This window comes from Tamandua tetradactyla, chromosome 1, assembly GCF_023851605.1.
Source record: "Tamandua tetradactyla isolate mTamTet1 chromosome 1, mTamTet1.pri, whole genome shotgun sequence".
NCBI classification, from domain to species: domain Eukaryota; kingdom Metazoa; phylum Chordata; class Mammalia; order Pilosa; family Myrmecophagidae; genus Tamandua; species Tamandua tetradactyla.
The window spans coordinates 7213453-7234367 of record NC_135327.1 but is presented as its reverse complement, the minus strand read 5'-3'; the positions used below and the strand labels follow the sequence as shown (position 1 = coordinate 7234367).

General features: G+C 40.2%; 1 protein-coding gene and 1 pseudogene across 1 annotated transcript in view; one reads left to right on the top strand and one right to left on the bottom strand.

The window, feature by feature from the left end:
• Positions 1–19292, bottom strand: part of TOMM34 (translocase of outer mitochondrial membrane 34) — a 30882-nt gene extending 11590 nt beyond the window's left edge. Inside the window, exons 1-3 of the mRNA XM_077168039.1 lie at positions 19019–19292; positions 16791–16890; positions 15688–15840 (exon numbers count right to left, since the gene is read on the bottom strand). Of these exons, the coding sequence (XP_077024154.1) occupies positions 15688–15840; positions 16791–16890; positions 19019–19145 (380 nt within the window). The 5' untranslated portion in view covers positions 19146–19292. The remainder of the gene's footprint in view (positions 1–15687; positions 15841–16790; positions 16891–19018) is intronic.
• LOC143678129 (cleavage and polyadenylation specificity factor subunit 5 pseudogene) lies at positions 715–1505 on the top strand (annotated as a pseudogene).
• Positions 19293–20915: the final 1623 nt, after the last annotated feature.

Sequence of the window (20915 nt, the reverse complement as noted above, 5' to 3'; positions counted from 1 at the left end):
ACCCTTTGGTCAAGTTTTTGCATGTGCTTCTTCCTCTACCTGGAATGGTCTCTTCCATGCCCCATTGCCTCCATCCTCTAGGTCCAGGTGACTCATACTCATTCCTTAGGTTTCAGCTTATAATGTTGCTCAGCATAAAAAAATAATAGAATCAATGAAACCAAAAATTGTTGCTTTGAAAAGATCAATAAAATCGACAAATCTTTAGCTAGATGAACAAACATGGAAATAACTAAAATCAGTAATGAAAGGGATGACATTACTACTGACCTCACAGAAATAAGAACGATTATAAAACAATATTATAAGTGATTGTATGTCAACAAATAAGATAACCTAGTTGAAACTGACAAATTCCAAGAAGCACACATATTATTGACACTAACTCAAGAAGAAAGAGATCTCAATAGACTGATAACAAAACAGAGATTAAATCAGTAATCAAAAACCTCCCAATAAAGAAAATCCCAGAACCAGATGGCTTCACTGGTAAATTTTACAAAACATTTAAAGAAGGATTAACATCAATCCTGCTCAAAGTCTTCAAACAAAATTGAAGAGGAGGGAACACTCCCCAAGTCACTCAATGAGACAAGGTGTACGAATCTGAAGCCAAAAACTGCTATAGCCATTTTACTACTGCCAGAGGACGGAGTGGACACACATCAGAGAAAAGAACTGATAGAAGTGTAAAGAATAGCTCAGAGCCTGATAATGAGGTAAGCATCACCTTAATACCAAAGCTAAAGATATCACAAGAAAAGAAAACTATAGATCAATATCCCTCATGAAAACAGAAACAAAATTCTCAACAAAATATATGCAAATGGAATCCAACAGCATATTAAAAGAATAATACACATGATCAAGTTATATTTTTGGTACAAAAGAGGCCCTCTATGAGAAAGGCAGTTCTGTTACAGCCAGATTTCAGTGCAGGAAGAATGTGATAAAACTAGAATGAGGAGGACTGTAGAAGGAGTTCTGATTGTACACAAGCATTGGCTGCCCCATGTGTTATTGTTACAACTTTCTTCAAATTACCTGGTGGTGAACTTAACCCAGGAGAAGATAAAGTTGAAGGACTAAAATGCTTAATGACAGAGATCCTAGGTCATCAAGATGGAGTCCTTTAAGACTGTGTCATTTATGACTACATCGGTAATTGTTGGAGACTGAAGTTTGAACCTTCTCAGTATCCATATATTCCTGCACATATTACAAAGCCTAAGGAACATAGAATTTGTTTCTGATTCAACTTCAAGAGAAAGCCTTGTTTGCAGTCCCTAAAAATTACAACTTGGTAGCTGCACCATTATTTGAATTGTATGACAATGCACCTGGATATGGGCCCATCATTTCTAGTCTCCCTCAGCTTTAGAGCAAGTTAAATTTTCTAAACAACTGAATTTCTGCACAGTGGAGAAGTAAAAGAAGCTGTCTCTGTGAGCACAGCAATAGAGTGTAGAAGAATAAACATAGTAGAAAAGTTTTTTGGTTTTATCTCTTTCTCAATCCCTAAATTGTGTCTTACTTTCTATTTTTTGAATAGTAAAGTTAATATGAAGAACTAGACAGTTGTGTAAACAAATTGATAATGTTTAATTCACTCTGGTTCTACTCATACTTTTTTGTACAACATTAAACAAAGTGGACTTCTAAAAAAAAAAAAGAATATACACAGGATCAAGTGTATTTATCCCAGGTATGCAAAAGTGGTTCAAGATAAGAAAATAAACAAATAGAATATACCACATTAATATATATATAAAAAAAACACACATGATCATCTCAACTGATGCAGAAGAGATGTGACAAAATTCAGCACAAAATTCCTGACAAAAAACATTTAGGAAACTAGGAAGAGAAGGAAACCTACTCAACATGATATAGGGAAAGAATAGAAAAACTGACAGCTACCATCATACTCAATGGTCAAAGACTGAAAGCTTTCCCACAAGACAAGGAGGCCCAATGTCAGTATTCTTACTCAACACCATACCGACAGTTCTAGACAGAGCACTTAGGCAACAGAAAGAAAGAAAAAGCATCCAAACATGAAAGGAAGAAATAACTCTACCTATTTGCAGATGACATGACCCTATAGGAAGAAATAACTCTACCTTTTTGCAAATGACATGATTGTATACCTAAGAGAATCCTGAATCCACAGTGAACCTACTAGAGCTAATAACTTCAGCAAAGTAGTGTGATACAATATCAACATGAAAACACCAGTGGTGTTTCTAAACACTAGTAATGAACAGTCTGAAGAGGAAGTTAAGGAAAAAAATCCATTTACAACAACAATTAAAAGAATCAAATATCTAGGAATAAGTTTAACCGAAGACATATAGGACTTGTACACAGAAAAACAACAAAACATTGCTGAAATAAATGAAAAAAGACCAGAAATTAATGGCAGAACATTCCACATTTATGGGTTGGAAGACTAAATATTGTTAAGATGTCAGTTCTACCCAAAGTGAAAGACAGATTCAACACAATTCCAATAAAAATTCTACCAGGTGTCCTCACAGAAATGGAAAAGCCAATCATCAAATTCATGGGGAGGGATCAGTGGCCCTGAACAGTCAAAAGCATCTTGAAAAACAAGAACAAAGTTATAGGACTCACATTTCCTGATTCTAAAACTTATACAAAGATTACTGTAATTAAAGCAGCATGGTTCTCGCACAAGGACAGTCACAGAGACCAGTGAATTGAACTGAGAAATCAGAATTAAACTCGTTGGCCAAGTGATCTTTTTTTTTCTTAAAAAATATTTTTATTGTAAACAACAAACATACAAACATTCTTTTTTTTTTAAATTTTTTTAAACATAACAAAATACAAACATGAACATTCTTACGATATGATCATTCCATTCTTGGTATAATCAATAATTCACAACATCATCACATAGTTGTATATTCATCACCATGATCATTTCCTAGAACATTTGCATCAATTCAGAAAAAGAAATATAAAGAAAAAAGAAAAAACTCATTCATACCATACCCTTACCCCTCCCTCTCATTGACTGCTAGTATTTCCATCTACCCAATATATTTTAGCCTTTTTTCCCCTATTTTTTTCTATACCCCTTACCATTTCTTTTCATTGATCACTAGCATTTTTTTAATTTTTATTTTTTTCATCACAGTTGTAATTCATCCTCATGATCATTTCTTAGAACATTTACATCAATTCAGAAAAAGAAATAAAACCAGAAAAAAAAAACATATATACCATGCCCCTTACCCCTCCCTTTCATTGAGCACTAGCATTTCAATCTACTAAATTTATTTTAACTTTTATTCCCCCTATTATTTATTTTTAATCCATATGTTTTACTCATTTGTCCATACCGTAGATAAAAGGGGCATCAGACACAAGGTTTTCACAATCACAGTCACACTATGAAAGCTGTATCATTATACAATCATCTTCAAGAAACATGGCTCCTGGAAAACAGCTCTATATTTTCAGGCACTTTCCTCCAGCCTCTCCAATATACCTTAACTAAAAAGGTGATATCTATATAATGTGTTAAGAATAAACTCCAGGATAAGCTCTTGACTGTTTGAAATCTCTCAGCCACTGACACTTACTTTGTCTCATTTCTGTCTGCCCACTTTTGGTCGAGAAGGTTTTCCCAGTCCCTTGCTGCTGAGTCCCAGCTCATTCTCGGATTTCTGTCCCATGTTGCTAGAAAGGTTTACACCCCTGGGAGTCATGTCCCATGCGGGGGGGGGGGGGGGGGGAGTGAGTTTGCTTGTTGTGTTGGCTGAGAGAGAGACCACATCTAAGCAACAAAAGAAGTACTCTGGGGGTGACTCTTAGGCCTGATTTTAAGTAGGCTTAGCCTATCTTTTGTGAGGATAAATTTCATATAAACAAACCCCAAGATTGAGGGCTCTGGCCAACTGATCTTTGATGAGTCCAGTCAGTGGGGAAAGAACGGTGTCTTCAACAAAAGGGACTGGGAGAGGTGTATATCCAAATGCAAAAGAATGAGTGTGGGCCCCTACCTCATACCATATATAAAAATGAACTCAAAACAGATCAAAGGTCTAAATATAAGAACTAAAACTATAAAATTCCTACAGGAAAATAAAGGGAAATATTTTCTGGACCTTGTGTTAGGCAGTGATTTCTCAGGCTTTACAAAAAAGCTTAAGGAACAAAAGATAAAAATAGATAAATGGGACTTCAACAAAATTAAAAATTTCTACGCATCAAAGGACTTAGTCAAGAAAGTAAAAAACCTACAGAATAGGAGAAAATATTTGGAAACCATATTAAGGATTTAACATCCAGAATATATAAAGAAATCCTACAACTCAACAACAAAAAGGCAAACAACACAATTTAAAAACGGAAAGACTTGAAGAGGTATTTCTTCAAAGAAGATATACAAATGGCCAATAAATACTTGAAAACATGCTTACCATCATTGGCTAGCAGGAACATATAAATCAAAACTACAATGAGAGGGGGGCCAAGATGGCGGCTTAGTAATGTGCGCGCGTTTTTAGTTCGTCCTCCAGAGCAACTACTAAATAACCAGAAACAGTACAGAACAGCTCCCGGAGCCACGACAAAGACCAGACACACAGCGTACCCCAGTCTGGACCAGCTGAACCGGCTGCGAGTCTCTGGAACAGTGAGTTCCCCAAGCCGCGTGCAATACCCAAGCCGCGTGCAGAGTTCCCCAAGCCGCAGCGGCCGGCGCCCAGCGTCTCTCCCCCACAGGCGGCTTCCCGGAGGGGGGATTACACACGCTGCAACTGCCCCAAATGCAAAAACAGTCTGCTTTCAGGGCTGTCTCCCACCTGAACCTTCCCCACGGAAGGGGTGAAATGCAACTCAGGTGGAATCCCTCTCTCAACGCAACTCAGGTGGAATCCCTCTCTCAAGGAATTCCCAGGGCTTCCCAATTTGAAGCCATTAAAATCACCCTACAACCTTTCCTCTGTCTCCACCACACCCCCAGCAGGGAGAGCCTTCCAAAGTTAAAAGAGCCACAACATCTTTTGCTGGTGGGAACCGCAGACAGACAAGTGCCACATACTGGGCAGGATAAGAAAACAGAGCCCAGAGACTTCACAGGAAGATCTTTCAACCTGCTGGGTCTCACACTCAGGGAAAATTGACGCAGGTGATTCCTTCCCCCGAAAGGAGGCCAGCTTAGTCCGGGAAAACCCAGCTGGAGTCTGTAATACCTATGTAGACCCTCCTAAGGGTGGGGAAGGAGAAGGCACATTACAAGCAGGACAAGAAACAAGAAAACAAGAACTGAAAAATTACCCTCTGTTAAAACTTAAGCTAGAGGCCTAGAAAAAGCTGAACTGAAGGTCAATGAACAGATAGACAACAAACTCATCTAGCAAGACAACCCTAGGTAAGATAAGTGAAAGCAATCTCCAGAATAAACTAATTAAGGTAATTAAATGTCCAGACTCCAGCAAAAAATAACAAATCACACCAGGAAAATTGAAGATATGGCCCAGTCAAAGGAACAAACCAATAGTTCAAATGAGACACAGGAGTTGAGACAACTAATTCTGAATATACGAACAGAAATGGAAAACCACTTCAAAAACCAAATCAATGAATTGAGGGAGGACATGAAGAAGGCAAGGAATGAACAAAAAGAAGAAATGGAAAGTCTGAAAAAACAAATCACAGAACTTATGGGAATGAAAGATACAGTAGAAGAGATGAAAAAAACAATGGAAACCTACAATGGTAGATTTCAAGAGACAGTTTAGGATTAGTGAACTGGAGGATGGAACATCTGAAATCCAAAAAGAAACAGAAACTATACGGAAAAGAATGGAAAAATTTGAGCAGGGGATCAGGGAACTGAATGATAATATGAAGCGCACAAATATACGTGTGGTGGGTGTCCTGGAAGGAGAAGAGAAGGGAAAAGGAGGAGAAAAACTAATGAGAGAAATTATTACTGAAAATTTCCCAACTCTTGAAAGGCCTAAAATTACAGATCCAAGAAGTGCAGCACACCCCAAAGAGAATAGATCCAAAAAGGCGTTCTCCAAGACATTTACTAGTTAGAATGTCAGAGGTCAAAGAGAAAGAGAGGATCTTGAAACCAGCAAGAGAAAAACAATCCATCACATACAAGGGAAACCCAATAAGACTATGTGTAGATTTCTGAGCAGAAACCATGGAAGCAAGAAGACAATGGGATGATATATTTAAATTACTAAAAGAGAAAAACTGCCAACCAAGAATTCTATATCCAGCAAAATTGTCCTTCAAAAATGAGGGTGAAATTAAAACATTTTCAGACAAAAAAAACACTGAGAGAATTTGTGACCAAGAGACCAGCTCTGCAAGAAATACTAAAGGGAGCACTAGAGACAGACACGAAAAGACGGAAGAGAGAGGTGTGGAAAAGAATGTAGAAAGAAGGAAAATTAGATATGATATATAAAATACAAAAGGCAAAATGGTAGAGGAAAGTACTACCCAAAGAGTAATAATACTAAATGTTAATGGACTGAACTCCCCAATCAAAAGACATAGACTGGCAGAATGGACTAAAAAAACAGGATCCTTCTATATGCTGTCTACAGGAAACACATCTTAGACCCAAAGATAAACATAGGTTGAAAGTGAAAGGTTGGGAAAAGATATTTCATGCAAATAACAACCAGAAAAGAGCAGGAGTGGCTATACCAATATCCAACAAATTAGACTTCAAATGTAAAACAGTTAAAAGAGAAAAAGAAGGATACTATCTACTAATAAAATGAACAATTCAACAAGAAGACATAACAATCATAAATATTTATGCACCGAACCAGAATCCCCAAAATACGTGAGGCATACACTGCAAATACTTAAAAGGGAAATAGACACATCTACCATAATAGTTGGAGACTTCAATTCCCCACTCTCATCAATGGACAGAACATCTAGACAGAGGATCATTAAAGAAACAGAGAATTTGAATATTACAATAAATGAGCTAGACTTAACAGACATTTATAGGACATTACACCCCACAACAGCAGGATACACCTTTTTCTCAAGTGCTCATGGATCATTCTCAAAGATAGACCATATGCTGGGTCACAAGCAAGTCTCAACAAATTTAAAAAGATTGAAATCATGCACAACACTTTCTCAGATCATAAAGGAATGAAGTTGGAAATCAATAATAGGCAGAGTGCCAGAAAATTCACAAATACGTGGAGGCTCAACAACACACTCTTAAACAACCAGTGGGTCAAGGAAGAAATTACAAGAGAAATTAGTAAATATCTTGAGGTGAATGAAAATGAAAACACAACATATCAAAACCTATGGGACGCAGCAAAGGCAGTGCTAAGAGGGACATTTATTGCCCTAAATGCCTATATCAAAAAAGAAGAAAGGGCAAAAATCGAGGAATTAACTGTTCACTTGAAAGAACTGGAGAAAGAACAGCAAACTAATCCCAAAGCAAGCAAAAGGAAAGAAATAACAAAGATTAGAGCAGAAATAAATGAAATTGAGAACATGAAAACAATAGAGAAAATCAATAAGACCAGAAGTTGGTTCTATGAGAAAATCAATAAGATTGATGGGCCCTTAGCCAGATTGACAAAAAGAAGAAGAGAGAGGACGCAAATAAATAAGAACAGAAATGGAAGAGGAGACATAATCACTGACCTCACAGAAATAAAGGAGGTAATAACAGGATACTATGAACAACTTTATGCTAATAAATACAACAATATGATGAAATGGACAAGTTCCTAGAAAGGCATGAACAACTAACTTTGACTCAAGAAGAAATAGATGACTTCAACAAACCAATCACAAGTAAAGAAATTGAATCAGTCATTCAAAAGCTTCCCAAAAAGAAAAGTCCAGGACCAGAGGCTTCACATGTGAATTCTACCAAACATTCCAGAAAGAATTAGTACCAAATCTGCTCAAACTCTTCAAAAAAATGGAAGTGGAGGGAAAGCTACCTAATTCATTCTATGAAGCCAACATCACCCTCATACCAAAACCAGGCAAATAAATTACAAAAAAAGAAAACTACAGACCAATCTCTCTAATGAATATAGATGCAAAAATCCTCAACAAAATTTTAGCAAATCGAATCCAGCAACACATTAAAAGAATTATACATCATGACCAAGTAGGATTCATCCCAGGTATGCAAGGATGGTTCAACATAAGAAAATCAATTAATGTAATACACCATATCAACAAATCAAAGCAGAAAAATCACATGATCATCTCAATTGATGCAGAGAAGGCATTTGACAAGATTCAACATCCTTTCCTGTTGAAAACACTTCAAAAGATAGGAATACAAGGGAACGTCCTTAAAATGATAACGGGAATATATGAAAAACCCACAGCTAATATCAACCTCAATGGGGAAAAATTGAAAACTTTCCCCCTAAGATCAGGAACAAGACAAGGATGTCCACTATCACCACTGTTATTCAACATCGTGTTGGAAGTTCTAGCCAGAGCAATTAGACAAGAAAAAGAAATACAAGGCATCAAAATTGGAAAGGAAGAAGTAAAACTGTCACTGTTTGCAGATGATATGATACTATACATCGAAAACCCTGAAAAATCCACAGCAAAACTATTAGAGCTAATAAACAAGTACAGCAAAGTAGCAGGTTACAAGATCAACATTCAAAAATCTGTAGTGTTTCTATACACTAGTAATGAACAAGCTGAGGGGGAAATCAAGAAACGAATTCCATTTACAATTGCAACTAAAAGAATAAAATACTTAGGAATAAATTTAACTAAAGAGACAAAAGACCTATACAAAGAAAACTACAAGAAACTGTTAAAAGAAATCACAGAAGACCTAAATAGATGGAAGGGCATACCATATTCATGGATTGGAAGACTAAATATAGTTCAGTTGTCAATTCTACCTAAATTGATTTACAGATTCAACGCAATACCAATCAAAATCCCAACAACTTATTTTTCAGAAATAGAAAAACCAATAAACAAATTTATCTGGAAGGGCAGGGTGCCCCAACTTGCTAAAAGTATCTTGAGGAAAAAAAACAAAGCTGGAGGTCTCACACTGCCTGGCTTTAAGGCATATTATCAAGCCACAGTGGTCAAAACAGCATGGTACTGGCATAAAGATAGATATATCGACCAATGGAATTGAATAGAGTGCTCAGATATAGACCCTCTCATCTATGGACATTTGATCTTTGATAAGGCAGTCAAGCCAACTCACCTGGGACAGAACAGTCTCTTCAATAAATGGTGCCTAGAGAACTGGATATCCATATGCAAAAGAATGAAAGAGGACCCGTATCTCACACCCTATACAAAAGTTAACTCAAAATGGATCAAAGATCTAAACATTAAGTCTAAGACCATAAAACAGTTAGAGGAAAATGTAGGGAGATATCTTATGAATCTTATAGTTGGAGGCAGTTTTATGGACCTTACACCTAAAGCAAGAGCACTGAGAAAGAAATAAATAAATGGGAGCTCCTCAAAATTAAACACTTTTGTGCATCAAAGAACTTCATCAAGAAAGTAGAAAGACAGCCTACACAATGGGAGACAATATTTGGAAACGACATATCAGATAAAGGTCTAGTATCCAGAATTTATAAAGAGATTGTTCAACTCAACAACAAAAAGACAGCCAACCCAATTACAAAATGGGAAAAAGACTTGAACAGACACTTCTCAGAAGAGGAAATACAAATGGCCAAAAGGCACATGAAGAGATGCTCAACGTCCCTGGCCATTAGAGAAATGCAAATCAAAACCACAAGGAGATATCATCTCACACCCACCAGAATGGCCATTATCAACAAAACAGAAAATGACAAGTGCTGGAGAGGATGCGGAGAAAGAGGCACACTTATCCACTGTTGGTGGGAATGTCAAATGGTGCAACCACTGCGGAAGGCAGTTTGGCGGTTCCTCAAAAAGCTGAATATAGAATTGCCATATGACCCAGCAATACCATTGCAAGTATTTACTCAGAGGACTTAAGGGCAAAGACACGGACATTTGCACACCAATGTTTATAGCAGCATTATTTACAATTGCAAAGAGATGGAAAGAGCCAAAATGTCCATCAACAGACGAGTGGCTAAACAAACTGTGGTATATACATATGATGGAATATTATGCAGCTCTAAGACAGAATAAACATATGAAGTATGTAACAACATGGATGGACCTAGAGAACATTATGCTGAGTGAGAGTAGCCAACAACTAAAGGACAAATGCTGAATGGTCTCACTGATATGAACCGACATTAGTGAATAAACTTGGAATATGTCATTGGTAACAGAGACCATCAGGAGATAGAAATAGGGTAAGATAGTGGGTAATTGGAGCTGAAGGGATATGGTCTGTGCAACAGGACTGGATACAAAAACTCAGAAATGGACAGCACAATACTACCTGACTGTAATGTAATTATGTTAAAACACTGAATGAAGCTGCATGTAAGAATGATAGAGGGAGGAGGGCTGGGGACATAAATGAAATCAGAAAGAAAGATAGATGTTAAAGATTGAGATGGTATAATCTAGGAATGCCTAGAGTGTATAATAATAGTGAATTGTACAATGTATAAATTTTAAAAATGTTTTTGCATGAGGAAGAACAGAGGATTGTCATTATTGCAGGGTACTGAAAATAGATGATAACTAATACTTCAAAATGTCACATTATGTGTAAGACTAAAGCAAAAAATGTTTATTTGTTACAAAATTTATATTTTGACTATAGCATTTCCTAACATAACTCATGTAGATAATTTGATTGAATGTCATAAGTACTGGAATCTCAGATAGCACATGAGACTTTGTTGGTTTGTCCAGAGTGATCCCCTGATGAATCCCAGATTTGATCAGTGACTGTAAAAGTATTTGCAAGCCCCCTTCGGGGAATGGTGAGAGTGGGGAGAAATTCAACTTCCCCAAGTTGAATTCTTGATATTCTCACAAGCAGTGTGGACAACCAAAGATATAGGCTGAGCCCCCAGTCTTGGGGTGTGTTCACATGAAAGTTAACCCCACAAAAGATAGGTCAAGTCTACTTAAAATTTAGGCCTAAGAGTCACCCCCAAGATAGCCTCTTTTGTTGCTCAGATGTGGCCTCTCTCTCCAGTCAATATGATGAGCAGTCTCACCATCCACCCCCTCTCTGCGTGGGACATGCCTCTCAGGGGTTTGGACCTTCCTGGCAACGTTGGACAAAGATCCTGGAATGAGCTGAGACTCAGCATCAAAGGACTGAGAAAAACCCTAGAATGAGCTGAGAATTAACATCAAGAGACTGAGAGAACCTTCTCGACCAAAAGGGGGAAGAGTAAAATGAGGCAAAGTGTCAATGGCTGAGAGATTCCGAACAGAGTCGAGAGGTTATCCTGGAGGTTATTCTTACCCATTAAGTAGATATCACCTTGTTGTTCAAGATGTAGTGGAGAGGCTGGAGGGAATTGCCTGAAAATGTAGTGCTGTGTTCCAGTAGCCATGTTTCTTGACGATGACTGAACAATGATATAGCTTTCACAATGAGACTCTGTGAATGTGAAAACCTATGTCTGATGCTCCTTTTAGCTACTATATCAACAGAAGAGTAGAACATATGGAATAAAAATAAATAATAGGGGGAACAAATGTTAAAATAAATTCAGTTTGAAATAGTGGTAAATGAAAGCGGGGGTAAGGGGTATGGTACGTATAGTTTTTTTTTTTCTCTATTATCATTTTATTCCTTTTTCTGTTGTCTTTTTATTTATTTTTCTAAATCGATGCAAATGTACTAAGAAATGATGAATATGCAACTATGTGATGATATTAAGAATTACTGATTATATATGTAGAATGGAATGATTTCTAAATGTTTTGTTTTTTAATTAATAAAAAAAAAAACTACAATAGATATCATCTCACACCCAGCAGAATGGCTACTATTTAAAAACGGAAAACAACAAATCTCCCTTGGAGACTTAGGAGAGAAATATGAACTTTCATTCATTGTTGGTGGGTATGAAAATGTGGAGTCACTGTGGAAAACAGTTTGGTTGCCTTCAAAAAAGTAAGTATAAAAGTACCATATGACTTGGCAATCCTACTTCTAGAGATAGACCCAAAAGAACTGAAAGCAGGGAATCAAATATATTCGCACATCAACAGTCATAGAGGTGTTGGAAGCAACCAACTTGAATCAAGGCACTCTTACCAGAGTCCTTTATGAATGGATGAATACACACAGCAAGTACATCTCTCCTTGAAGACAATATGTCGAGTGAAATAAGCCAGAAGACACAAAAAGGCAAGTATTGTTTGATATCACTGATATGAAATAAACATATTTATGAAGTCAGAAGCTAGAATAGAGGTTAGTAGGGGCTGGATGGGGGGTGAGGGGTGGGACTGGGGAGTTAATGTTTAATTGGTTTGGAGTTTCTGCTTGGGGTGATAGAACAGTCTGGCAATATGATGGAGGTACAATTTTGCATGTACAATTAAGGCCAGTGGACCAGATATTTGAAAAGGGATAAAAAGGGAAATTTACATTGTACGCTCCCCACCCCCTCAAAAAAAACACCAGCAACAGCAACAACACACATACACATAACCGTAGAATTGTATAACACAAAGAGTGAACTCTAACGCAAACAGTGGGCTAAAGGTAATAGTATATTTATAATATTGTTTCGTCAATTATAACAAAGGTTCCATTATCTGATGCTAATGTTAGTAGTAGGGAATACTGTGTGTGTGATTGGGATGTGGGGGTACTCTGCCCTAAATGCATAATTCTTTTGTAAATGTACTGTTGCTTTGATAAAAAAAAAAAAATACTGTTGCTCAGTGACCATGCGCATAAATTCCAGGATCCAGTACATTACCCTGAACCCACCAGGACCCAATAAACCAGTAATTATTTGTTGAATGGGCAATACAGTCATATATCAACCAGATTCATATATGCTACTAGAATGAAAATGCATAGACTGGTACCACTACAAATTCCTATGGTCTCTGACTAGGCCCCCCATAGCTGTTTTCCTGATTCGCCCAGTTATTTCAAACCTCTACTCTCCTCAAACCTGTTTCCCAAACCATTTTCTTTATCAGAGCAAACTTCCTCATACCCCAAACACAAACCTACCTGCATGGGCACCAACCTCTTCCTATTTCTCTCCCATCACAACAGAAGAGACAGTTAAGGCCAATACCCCACCTAAGCTCTGGATCCCATCTCCTCTGGCCTCTCTCAGCCAGCATCTACACCTCTCTTGTATCTTTATCCTGTCTCTCTTTTGACTCCATCCATTAGTATTTAAATCCCCTTAACTCTTTCTTCTCTTAATAAACCCTGCCTGGACACCCCTCTGCTACCCCAGCTATACTCTATGTCTCTCTTTGGTCATCTGGCTTCTGATCCCTCTGAACCACTTCTTTCAGAATCACAACGACTTCATTGCTAAACCCTTTGTGGCAGTCTGGAGGTCTGTGTACCCCAGGAAAGCACGTTCTTAAATCTAATCCATTCCTGTAGATGTGGACCCATTGTACGTAAGATTTTTTAATGAGGCTTCTTCAGCTAAGGTGTGACAAACATCATTCAGAATAGCTCTTAATCCTCTACTGGAGCCCTTTATAAATGCGATGAATACACACAGAGAAAAAGCCATGGAAGCAAGAAGCTGAAAGCAAAGAAGAGAAAGGAGAGAACAGCAGATGTCGCTAGGTGCTTTGCCATGTGGCAGAGGAACAAAGGATCACCGCATCTGGTCTCCAAGAAGAAAGTATTGTTTTGATGATGCCCTGATTTGGACATTTTCATGACCTCAAAACTGTAAGTTAATAAATTCCCATTGTTAAGTAAACTGATTTTATGGTATCTGCTTTAAGCAGCCTAGGAAACTAAAACACCCTTAATCTACAAAAACTTGTTGGAACACCTGATACTAATGACATACCCCATCCTTCTTGAAACACTCCCTTTCCTTCTGACACTAAATGCTCCAAGTTTTCTCGTTCTTTTTGAGCTCTTCTTCCTCTGCAAGTCCCTCAAATGTTGGAGTTACTTAAAGTTCCATCCTCTTCCTATTACATACTTGATGTGGTGTTTTTCTTTCCTCAAACAGCCTTAATCTACCTCGAAGCTAATGACACTCAAATCTTTGTCTGGCCTGTCTTATTCTGCTTTGCTCCAAACCAATGTAAACACCCAACCACCTTCATTACACCCCTCTTTCATTTTACATAGTCACCTCCAACTCAACAGGTCAATAATGTGATGTCCTCTTCTATTCCCTCCCCCCACCAGACCCCAACCACTTCCTAAATGCCCCTTAAATTGGTTTCATTGTTCCCCTTTCCTCTATTTCCACCCTCTCTCCTGGATTACTGCATGCCCTACTTGCTGTTCTGTTTGCCTTCATGCCATCCCCAATCTTGGCAGCCAATGAGCTCTAAGACACAAATCTGCTTATATTGCTCTCCTGCTAAAAAGACCTTTCATGACATCTCACTGCACTCAGGATTAAGTCTAAGCCCTCAAATGCCATGCCCTTTCTTATCTGGCCTCACCAAGCTGTCCTGAGCTGAGTTCCCCACTTGTAGCACCAGGCTAAATGAATTTCTTACAACTCCTAAAATATGTCACACTTGTCCACCCTTGCCCATGATGCCCTTTCTTCTTGCTTCCCCTCCCCATCTCTACTCATCTCTCAATCTTAGCTCACCACTGAAAAATTCTCCTTCTTCCAGCTTGTTAGGTGCCTCCTTTCTCCCCCTAGAGCTCCCTGTGCTTCCTTATACCATAGCACTCATTACATGGTATTATGCTTGACTACTTGATGGCAAGTAGTCTTCTCCATGAGACCATGAGCTCTAAGAGGACAGGAAGAGCAGTGTTCCATTCATTAGCCCAGATTCTAGTGCAAAGTCTAGCACATAATGGGCACTCAAAAATATTTCATTGGATAGAAAATTAAAAGGAGGCAAATGAAAAACAAATAAGTCAAGCCAGAAATGAAGCACTAAATGCATACCATGAAGTCCTGTTACGGGTTTGCTATTAGTTTGGCACTTGGACTTCTAGAAGGCTATGCAAAGAGGGGAAACACAATTAGTTATACAAATGAGGTATCCATGAGAGAAAAACAAACTACTGCTCAGAAGATGCAGAACTCACCTGTTATTAAAACCAGAAAGAAATTTGTCCTTAAGGGCTGCATGAAAGAGTCACAGTACAAAATACTGAACAATATCCTCAAACAGTATTACTACTGCCTTGTATCATAGCTGCTTGTGCACAAAGTGAGGCTCTCCTCACTAATTAGCTTTGTAAACAAGGGGTCCATATCCCTTTTTATTTTGAGATCACCCATTGAACCTGGCATAATATTTTAAACTATCTCAATAAGTATTACTGTGTGAATTAACTTAAGCCTCTAGGCAAAAAACAAACAAAAAACCAAAACCACAATTCAGTAATACTGACGTGTTAAATACCTGCCAAACATGAAGGCAGATTCTCGTTCTATACTTTCCCCCACATACTCATCAGGAGATTTCTGAACCTACCCTAAAGACATCCTGCAGAATACAACCCAAGGGATGGCCCAAAACCAATGGAGGAGGTCTCTATGGAGACTGCTGGCAGTGATTGGGGCTCACCTGTTAATGCCTTCCAGAGCTGATGTCACACTATAATCAATCTGCAGCACAGTCATATAGTCGACATAGGCCAGTGGATACTTCTCCAGAGCCTCATAGGCAGCTGCGCGCCGCAGCAGGGGCTTAATACCAAAGGGAACCAAGTCCAGTGCTCTAAAGGAAGAAGCAAAAATATTATCCAGCTTCAAAGCCACCCCAACTCCCGCACAGTTCCTTCCAGTCAGGGTCATGTGGGGCAGTCAGTATACATAGGAGGTTATTTCTGGCTGAGAGACCCTGTTAAAAGTGCCAAAGCTTAGAACAGGTAATTAGATTGAAGGGGGTGGGGGTAGGGTGTAGGCAGACAGCAGAGAACCATTATTTTGAAATTTATGTTCATGTGTATCTACTTTCACAGTCTCAATCCTTCCCCAAATTTAAGAACAAGTACTTCATGGCTTTCATACTATTCTACATGTTTCTAGAGTAGTGCCTGGTGGGAATAACAAACTTTGGAGTCTGAATGAGTGATGTTTGAATTCCACCTCTCCACAACCATGTGACCCAAGAGGAATGTATTGCCCCAGTACTAGGCTCCCCAGTTCTACCATGGGACCCACTCTAGACCCCAGAGTTGTTCTGAGCATTCACAAACCTAACACAGGGCCTGGTACAAGCCAACCTAGCAAAGAATCCATGAGCATGCTCACCTCCCTCTTTCTCTCTCATCTATCACCAGCGCATGAATCCAAGGTGATGTCACAGGCTATCAGATTTAAGAACACTTTCAGATATATGTGCTAGTCTAGTGATGACGAGAGAAGGTAATATTAGACTGGTTTACAATTCTACCTCATGCTCAGATTCCAAATCTTACAAAGATTTGAAGGCCTATCTCTAACTGTCCACCCTATTCCTTTTTCAGTAGCAAAGCCAAGACTCAAAAACACAAATCAGGACCTACAAGGCCAAGTGGCGCCTACCATTCTCAGTGACATGGGCCAAGCTACTATCTTTCACAGTCATAACTGGGAGGATCAGTACGAAGAAGAAAAAGGCTGGATAAGCCCAGCCTCCTACTCTTAGGCCCTCAAGCGTTTTCAAAGTTACCCATGACTGCTTACGAAGTACAATCTTTGATGCAGTCTGTGCAGTTTCCATCCTTCAAGTGGCATGCCGCCCGGTTGGAGTAGAGAACGCTTTCTTCTTCCGGGTCTGAAGAACCTGCCGAGGGGGAGGCAGAAAGAGCAGGAAGAGTATCAGGTTGGGAAATGGATACTCGGGACACCAAGGTGCAATTCACCCTAAGCTCTCTGGGCTCCGATGAAAGGCAACAAAAATCTGACTGTAACTCGAGCAGGCCTGTTGGCCTAATGGGCTGGCATGCTTGTTCTTACATGAGAATGAGGACACCAGGCTTTCTGCCATTCATAGGGTATTAAGCATCTTCTCATTGATTCATGCCAGCACTGAACCTGGTCCCAGGCAAAGGAAAAAATGAAATAGCTGACTTCCGCCTCGAAGAAATCCTTGCTGTACTATTTTGTGAGTTTTAATGTTATTGCAAAAAGCACATAAGCTCAATAAAGAAAAAAGTAATGTAGAATAGAATACGGTAATAAATGCTATAATAAATAAACTGACCAAGTTTTGTGTGGACATGAAAAAGACTAACTCTCTGGCCAAGTGAGAGAGGATTTAGCCGTGATATCTGCGCCAGGTCTCGCAGGACTAGAGAGAACTTAATCAGGGAAAGGACTCAGGACACCCAGTGCAGAGAAGAGTTATTAGAAGGTATCTGTATCTCCAAAGGCAGTCCTTAACCTTGGGAAGATCAGAAGCTCAAGTCAACCACATGACAGAACTCAAAGGCCAGGCTCCACCGACTGACTCCCACACTCTACTGTAGATCTGCAAAGCATTTTACATTTTGTTTTCCATCACACACCCATACAGGCCTGATGATAATCTATATACCTTTCTAGGCCCTGTTTACAATTTTGGAACACACAGGAAATAGATACTCAGTGTCTGCCACTATACTTAGCACACATTATCCTATCTGCTTCCAATTTAAAAAATTTTGATATGGCTAAAGCTCCTCTTATCCCTATCCTTTTCCCTTTGTTCCCTCCCTGATCCCCAAAGGCCAGCAAATACTGAAGGTGGTGTATAATTTTCTCAAGCATGTTTGCATACTTTTACTATATATGTATTCACAGCTGAGATACAGTATCATTTAAATCTTTTATAGTATTTCCCAAGTGGCACATTGCTTATCCTTCTGCAACACACTGTTTTTCACTATCATGTTAGTATGCTGAGATATCTTTCAGTATCAACAATAACAAACATAAAAAAATTAATAACTTTTTCTTCCCTTATTTTGCTAGGCCCTGACTGAGATGTTAAAATACAGATAAAAGTAAATACATCCTTTCCCTCAAGGATCAAGTAAAAGCACTCAAAACCTGTAATTCATTTTGAGTCAACAGCGCATGGCTGCTCAGAAACAGCAGCCAGGTGCGGTGAGAATGACATCAGAACCTTCAACCCAGCCTGGGATCTTGGACAAGTCACTCAACCCCTGCAACTGTGTGCTCACCTACCCAATGAAGGTATCTCCTCGTCAGAGACTTGCTGGAAAGGTTAAGCGTGTTAGGTTACTACTCCCAGATCTCACTTCCAGATCGGGAAAATTGATGAGAGAAAAATTAAGGGACTTGCCCACATATTACCTAGAAAATCAGTAGCAAATACAGAACCAAACTCTGATTCCTGGCGAAATCTAGACGCCAGGTCAGCTGTTCTCGGAACCCAGATTAAACCCATGAGGAAGCACAGGCTTTTCCAGAATGTCCTCTACAGCTAAGGTGAAATGAAAGAAAAAGGCAGAAACACCAATTCCTCAGACTTCCCAGTGACTTTATCAAGTGAGGCTGGCACGATAAAAGAACGTACGCTCCTTCTCAGTTGCTATACATTCAATAAACAGCAACCGGTCAGAAAATATTAATTTAATTGAAGAAATGAATGGCTGAGGGAAGGAAAGCTGGGCCTTATGTTCAGGGATCAGAATGAGAAGCCTGAATAATTTAGGATGGGGGACAACAGGGTAGTTAAGAAAGCGGAGAAGGAAGGAGGCCAAGGAAGTTTCTCGTAGGATGCCAGGGTGGGTGTGGGCGGGGAGGGGGGAGAGGGGAGGCCTTGGGGGACGGTGGGCAACCGTCAAAGGAAGGCCCAGAGAGACAAAGAAGGGAAAGCGGGGTCTGGGTGGGTTGGGGAAGGCGTGAGGAGGCCCGGGGGAGAAACCCGGAGGCCCAGGCCGAGGTCCGCCGGGCCGGGGTCGTACCTCGCGCCCGCAGCGTCCGCAGTGCGCGGCCATAGAGCGCCGAGGCCTCGGCGTACTGGCCGTTGCGGAAGCTCTGGTTGCCGGCGACGCGGAGCCCCTCCACAGAGTCTGGAGGTTTGGGCGCCATCCCGGAGCCGGGCCGACCGACGGGGAGCGCCTCAGCCCCTCCACGAGTCGGAAAGAACCGCGTCGGGGTTAAGGCGCCGGCGGGGAGCTCTTGGGTCCCCAGACCGGCCGCGACGGGGCGGGGCAGAGCGGGACGGGGCGGGGCCTGCACGGATCAGCTGCGCTTAGCGCCCGCCTCTCTGCGCGTGCTCAGTCCGGCACCTGAGGTTTCTAGGCGCGCAACCGTCCGTCGCTGGGCTGGGCTTCTGTCGGGCGCCAGACGCCGTGGATGAAGCAGAGATAGGGCCGGGTCCCCGCTCCTGTGAGATATACGTCCTAGAGCGGCCTAACAGGCAGCTGACTTATGAGCAAATGTGAACCATAATTTCGTAACGTGATTGGTACTACAAGGAAATCAAAACAGGGGAATGCAATGGAAAGTGATCACGTGGGGACTGTTTTCGATGAGGACAGAGCCTCTGAGTTGAGGGCATGATAACTGAGGAGATAACTAGGGAAATCTAGGGAATGCTGTTCCAAACTGAGGGAGGCGCAAGAGCAAGGGCTCTGAGGCTGAAAAGTACCGGGACCCTAGCGCCCTAGAGCTATTAAGTAAATGCATTGATTGGTGGAGCTCTTTGGTGACTTCAGCTTATTTCCAGCCTCATCTGATTTCACTGTCCATGTCCCAATTAATACAACTGAAAAATTTTTTCAACCACCTGTTGCCATCTGCACTTTAAGCTGTTTTTCTTATCTTCTAACTTTTGCTTATGCGCTCCTGTTCTGGAACACTGTCCTTTCCAAACACTTTCTTCTGTCTTATCTTGAATCAACCTATAATAAAGTCATACATCATCTCTGAAAGCCTTTCTGATCCATCCCCCCCAGTCCTGCCTCTGCTCATACTGTTTCCAGGGTTTATCCCTAATTTAGTGCTTATTGTTTGATTGTCAGTTTACGGTTTTTGGCAAAGACTGTGAGGTATTTAAAGGCAGGAAATAGTCTTCTTCATCTTTGGTTACCAACTAATAGAGTATGGCCCCCAGAATGCACTTCTTAAGGTTTATGAACCTTAAGAAGCTAATGAGCATTTCCCTAGGTTTATGAACCTGAAGACTTGGTCTAGGCACTCCAGAATTCACAATTAAAAACTTTAAGAATTGGGTGGCTCTTCCGTCTGAATCTTCAGTCCTGTGCAGAACCTGTAAGGCCGGGAAACCACCAACCTCTAAGGAAAATCAACAGCAACCACTGTTAAGTTATGGAAGAACCACAATGTAGTGGATGATTGACAGAGTTTAATTAAGAAGTCGGAACCCCCCAGGCTATCCTCCTTGGCTTATATGGTCTCCGGTAGCTTGGGGCCAGGTGTTTTTACAACAAGCTAGCATTATTTGCATCTATAATTATAATTATCTGTTAATTAGGAAATTAATGAGCCTGTCCCTAGGTTTATATAATCCTGTGTTGACTACATACTATTTGTGATAGTTAGATTCAGGTGTCAACTTGGCTAAGTGAAGATGCCTAGTTCTGTTGCTGCGGACATGAGCCAATGGCGTGTGAACCTCATCTGTCACCGATTACATCTGCAGTCAGCTAAGAGGCCTGCCTGCTGCAATGAATGATGTTTGATTTAATTGGCTGGTGCGTAAATGAGAGAGCTCAACATAGCACAGCCCAAGCAGCTCAGCATACCTCATCTCAGCACTCGCAGCTCAGCCCAGGCCTTTGGAGATTCAGAAAGGTATCACCCCGGGGAAAGTTGTTGGGACCCAGAGGCCTGGAG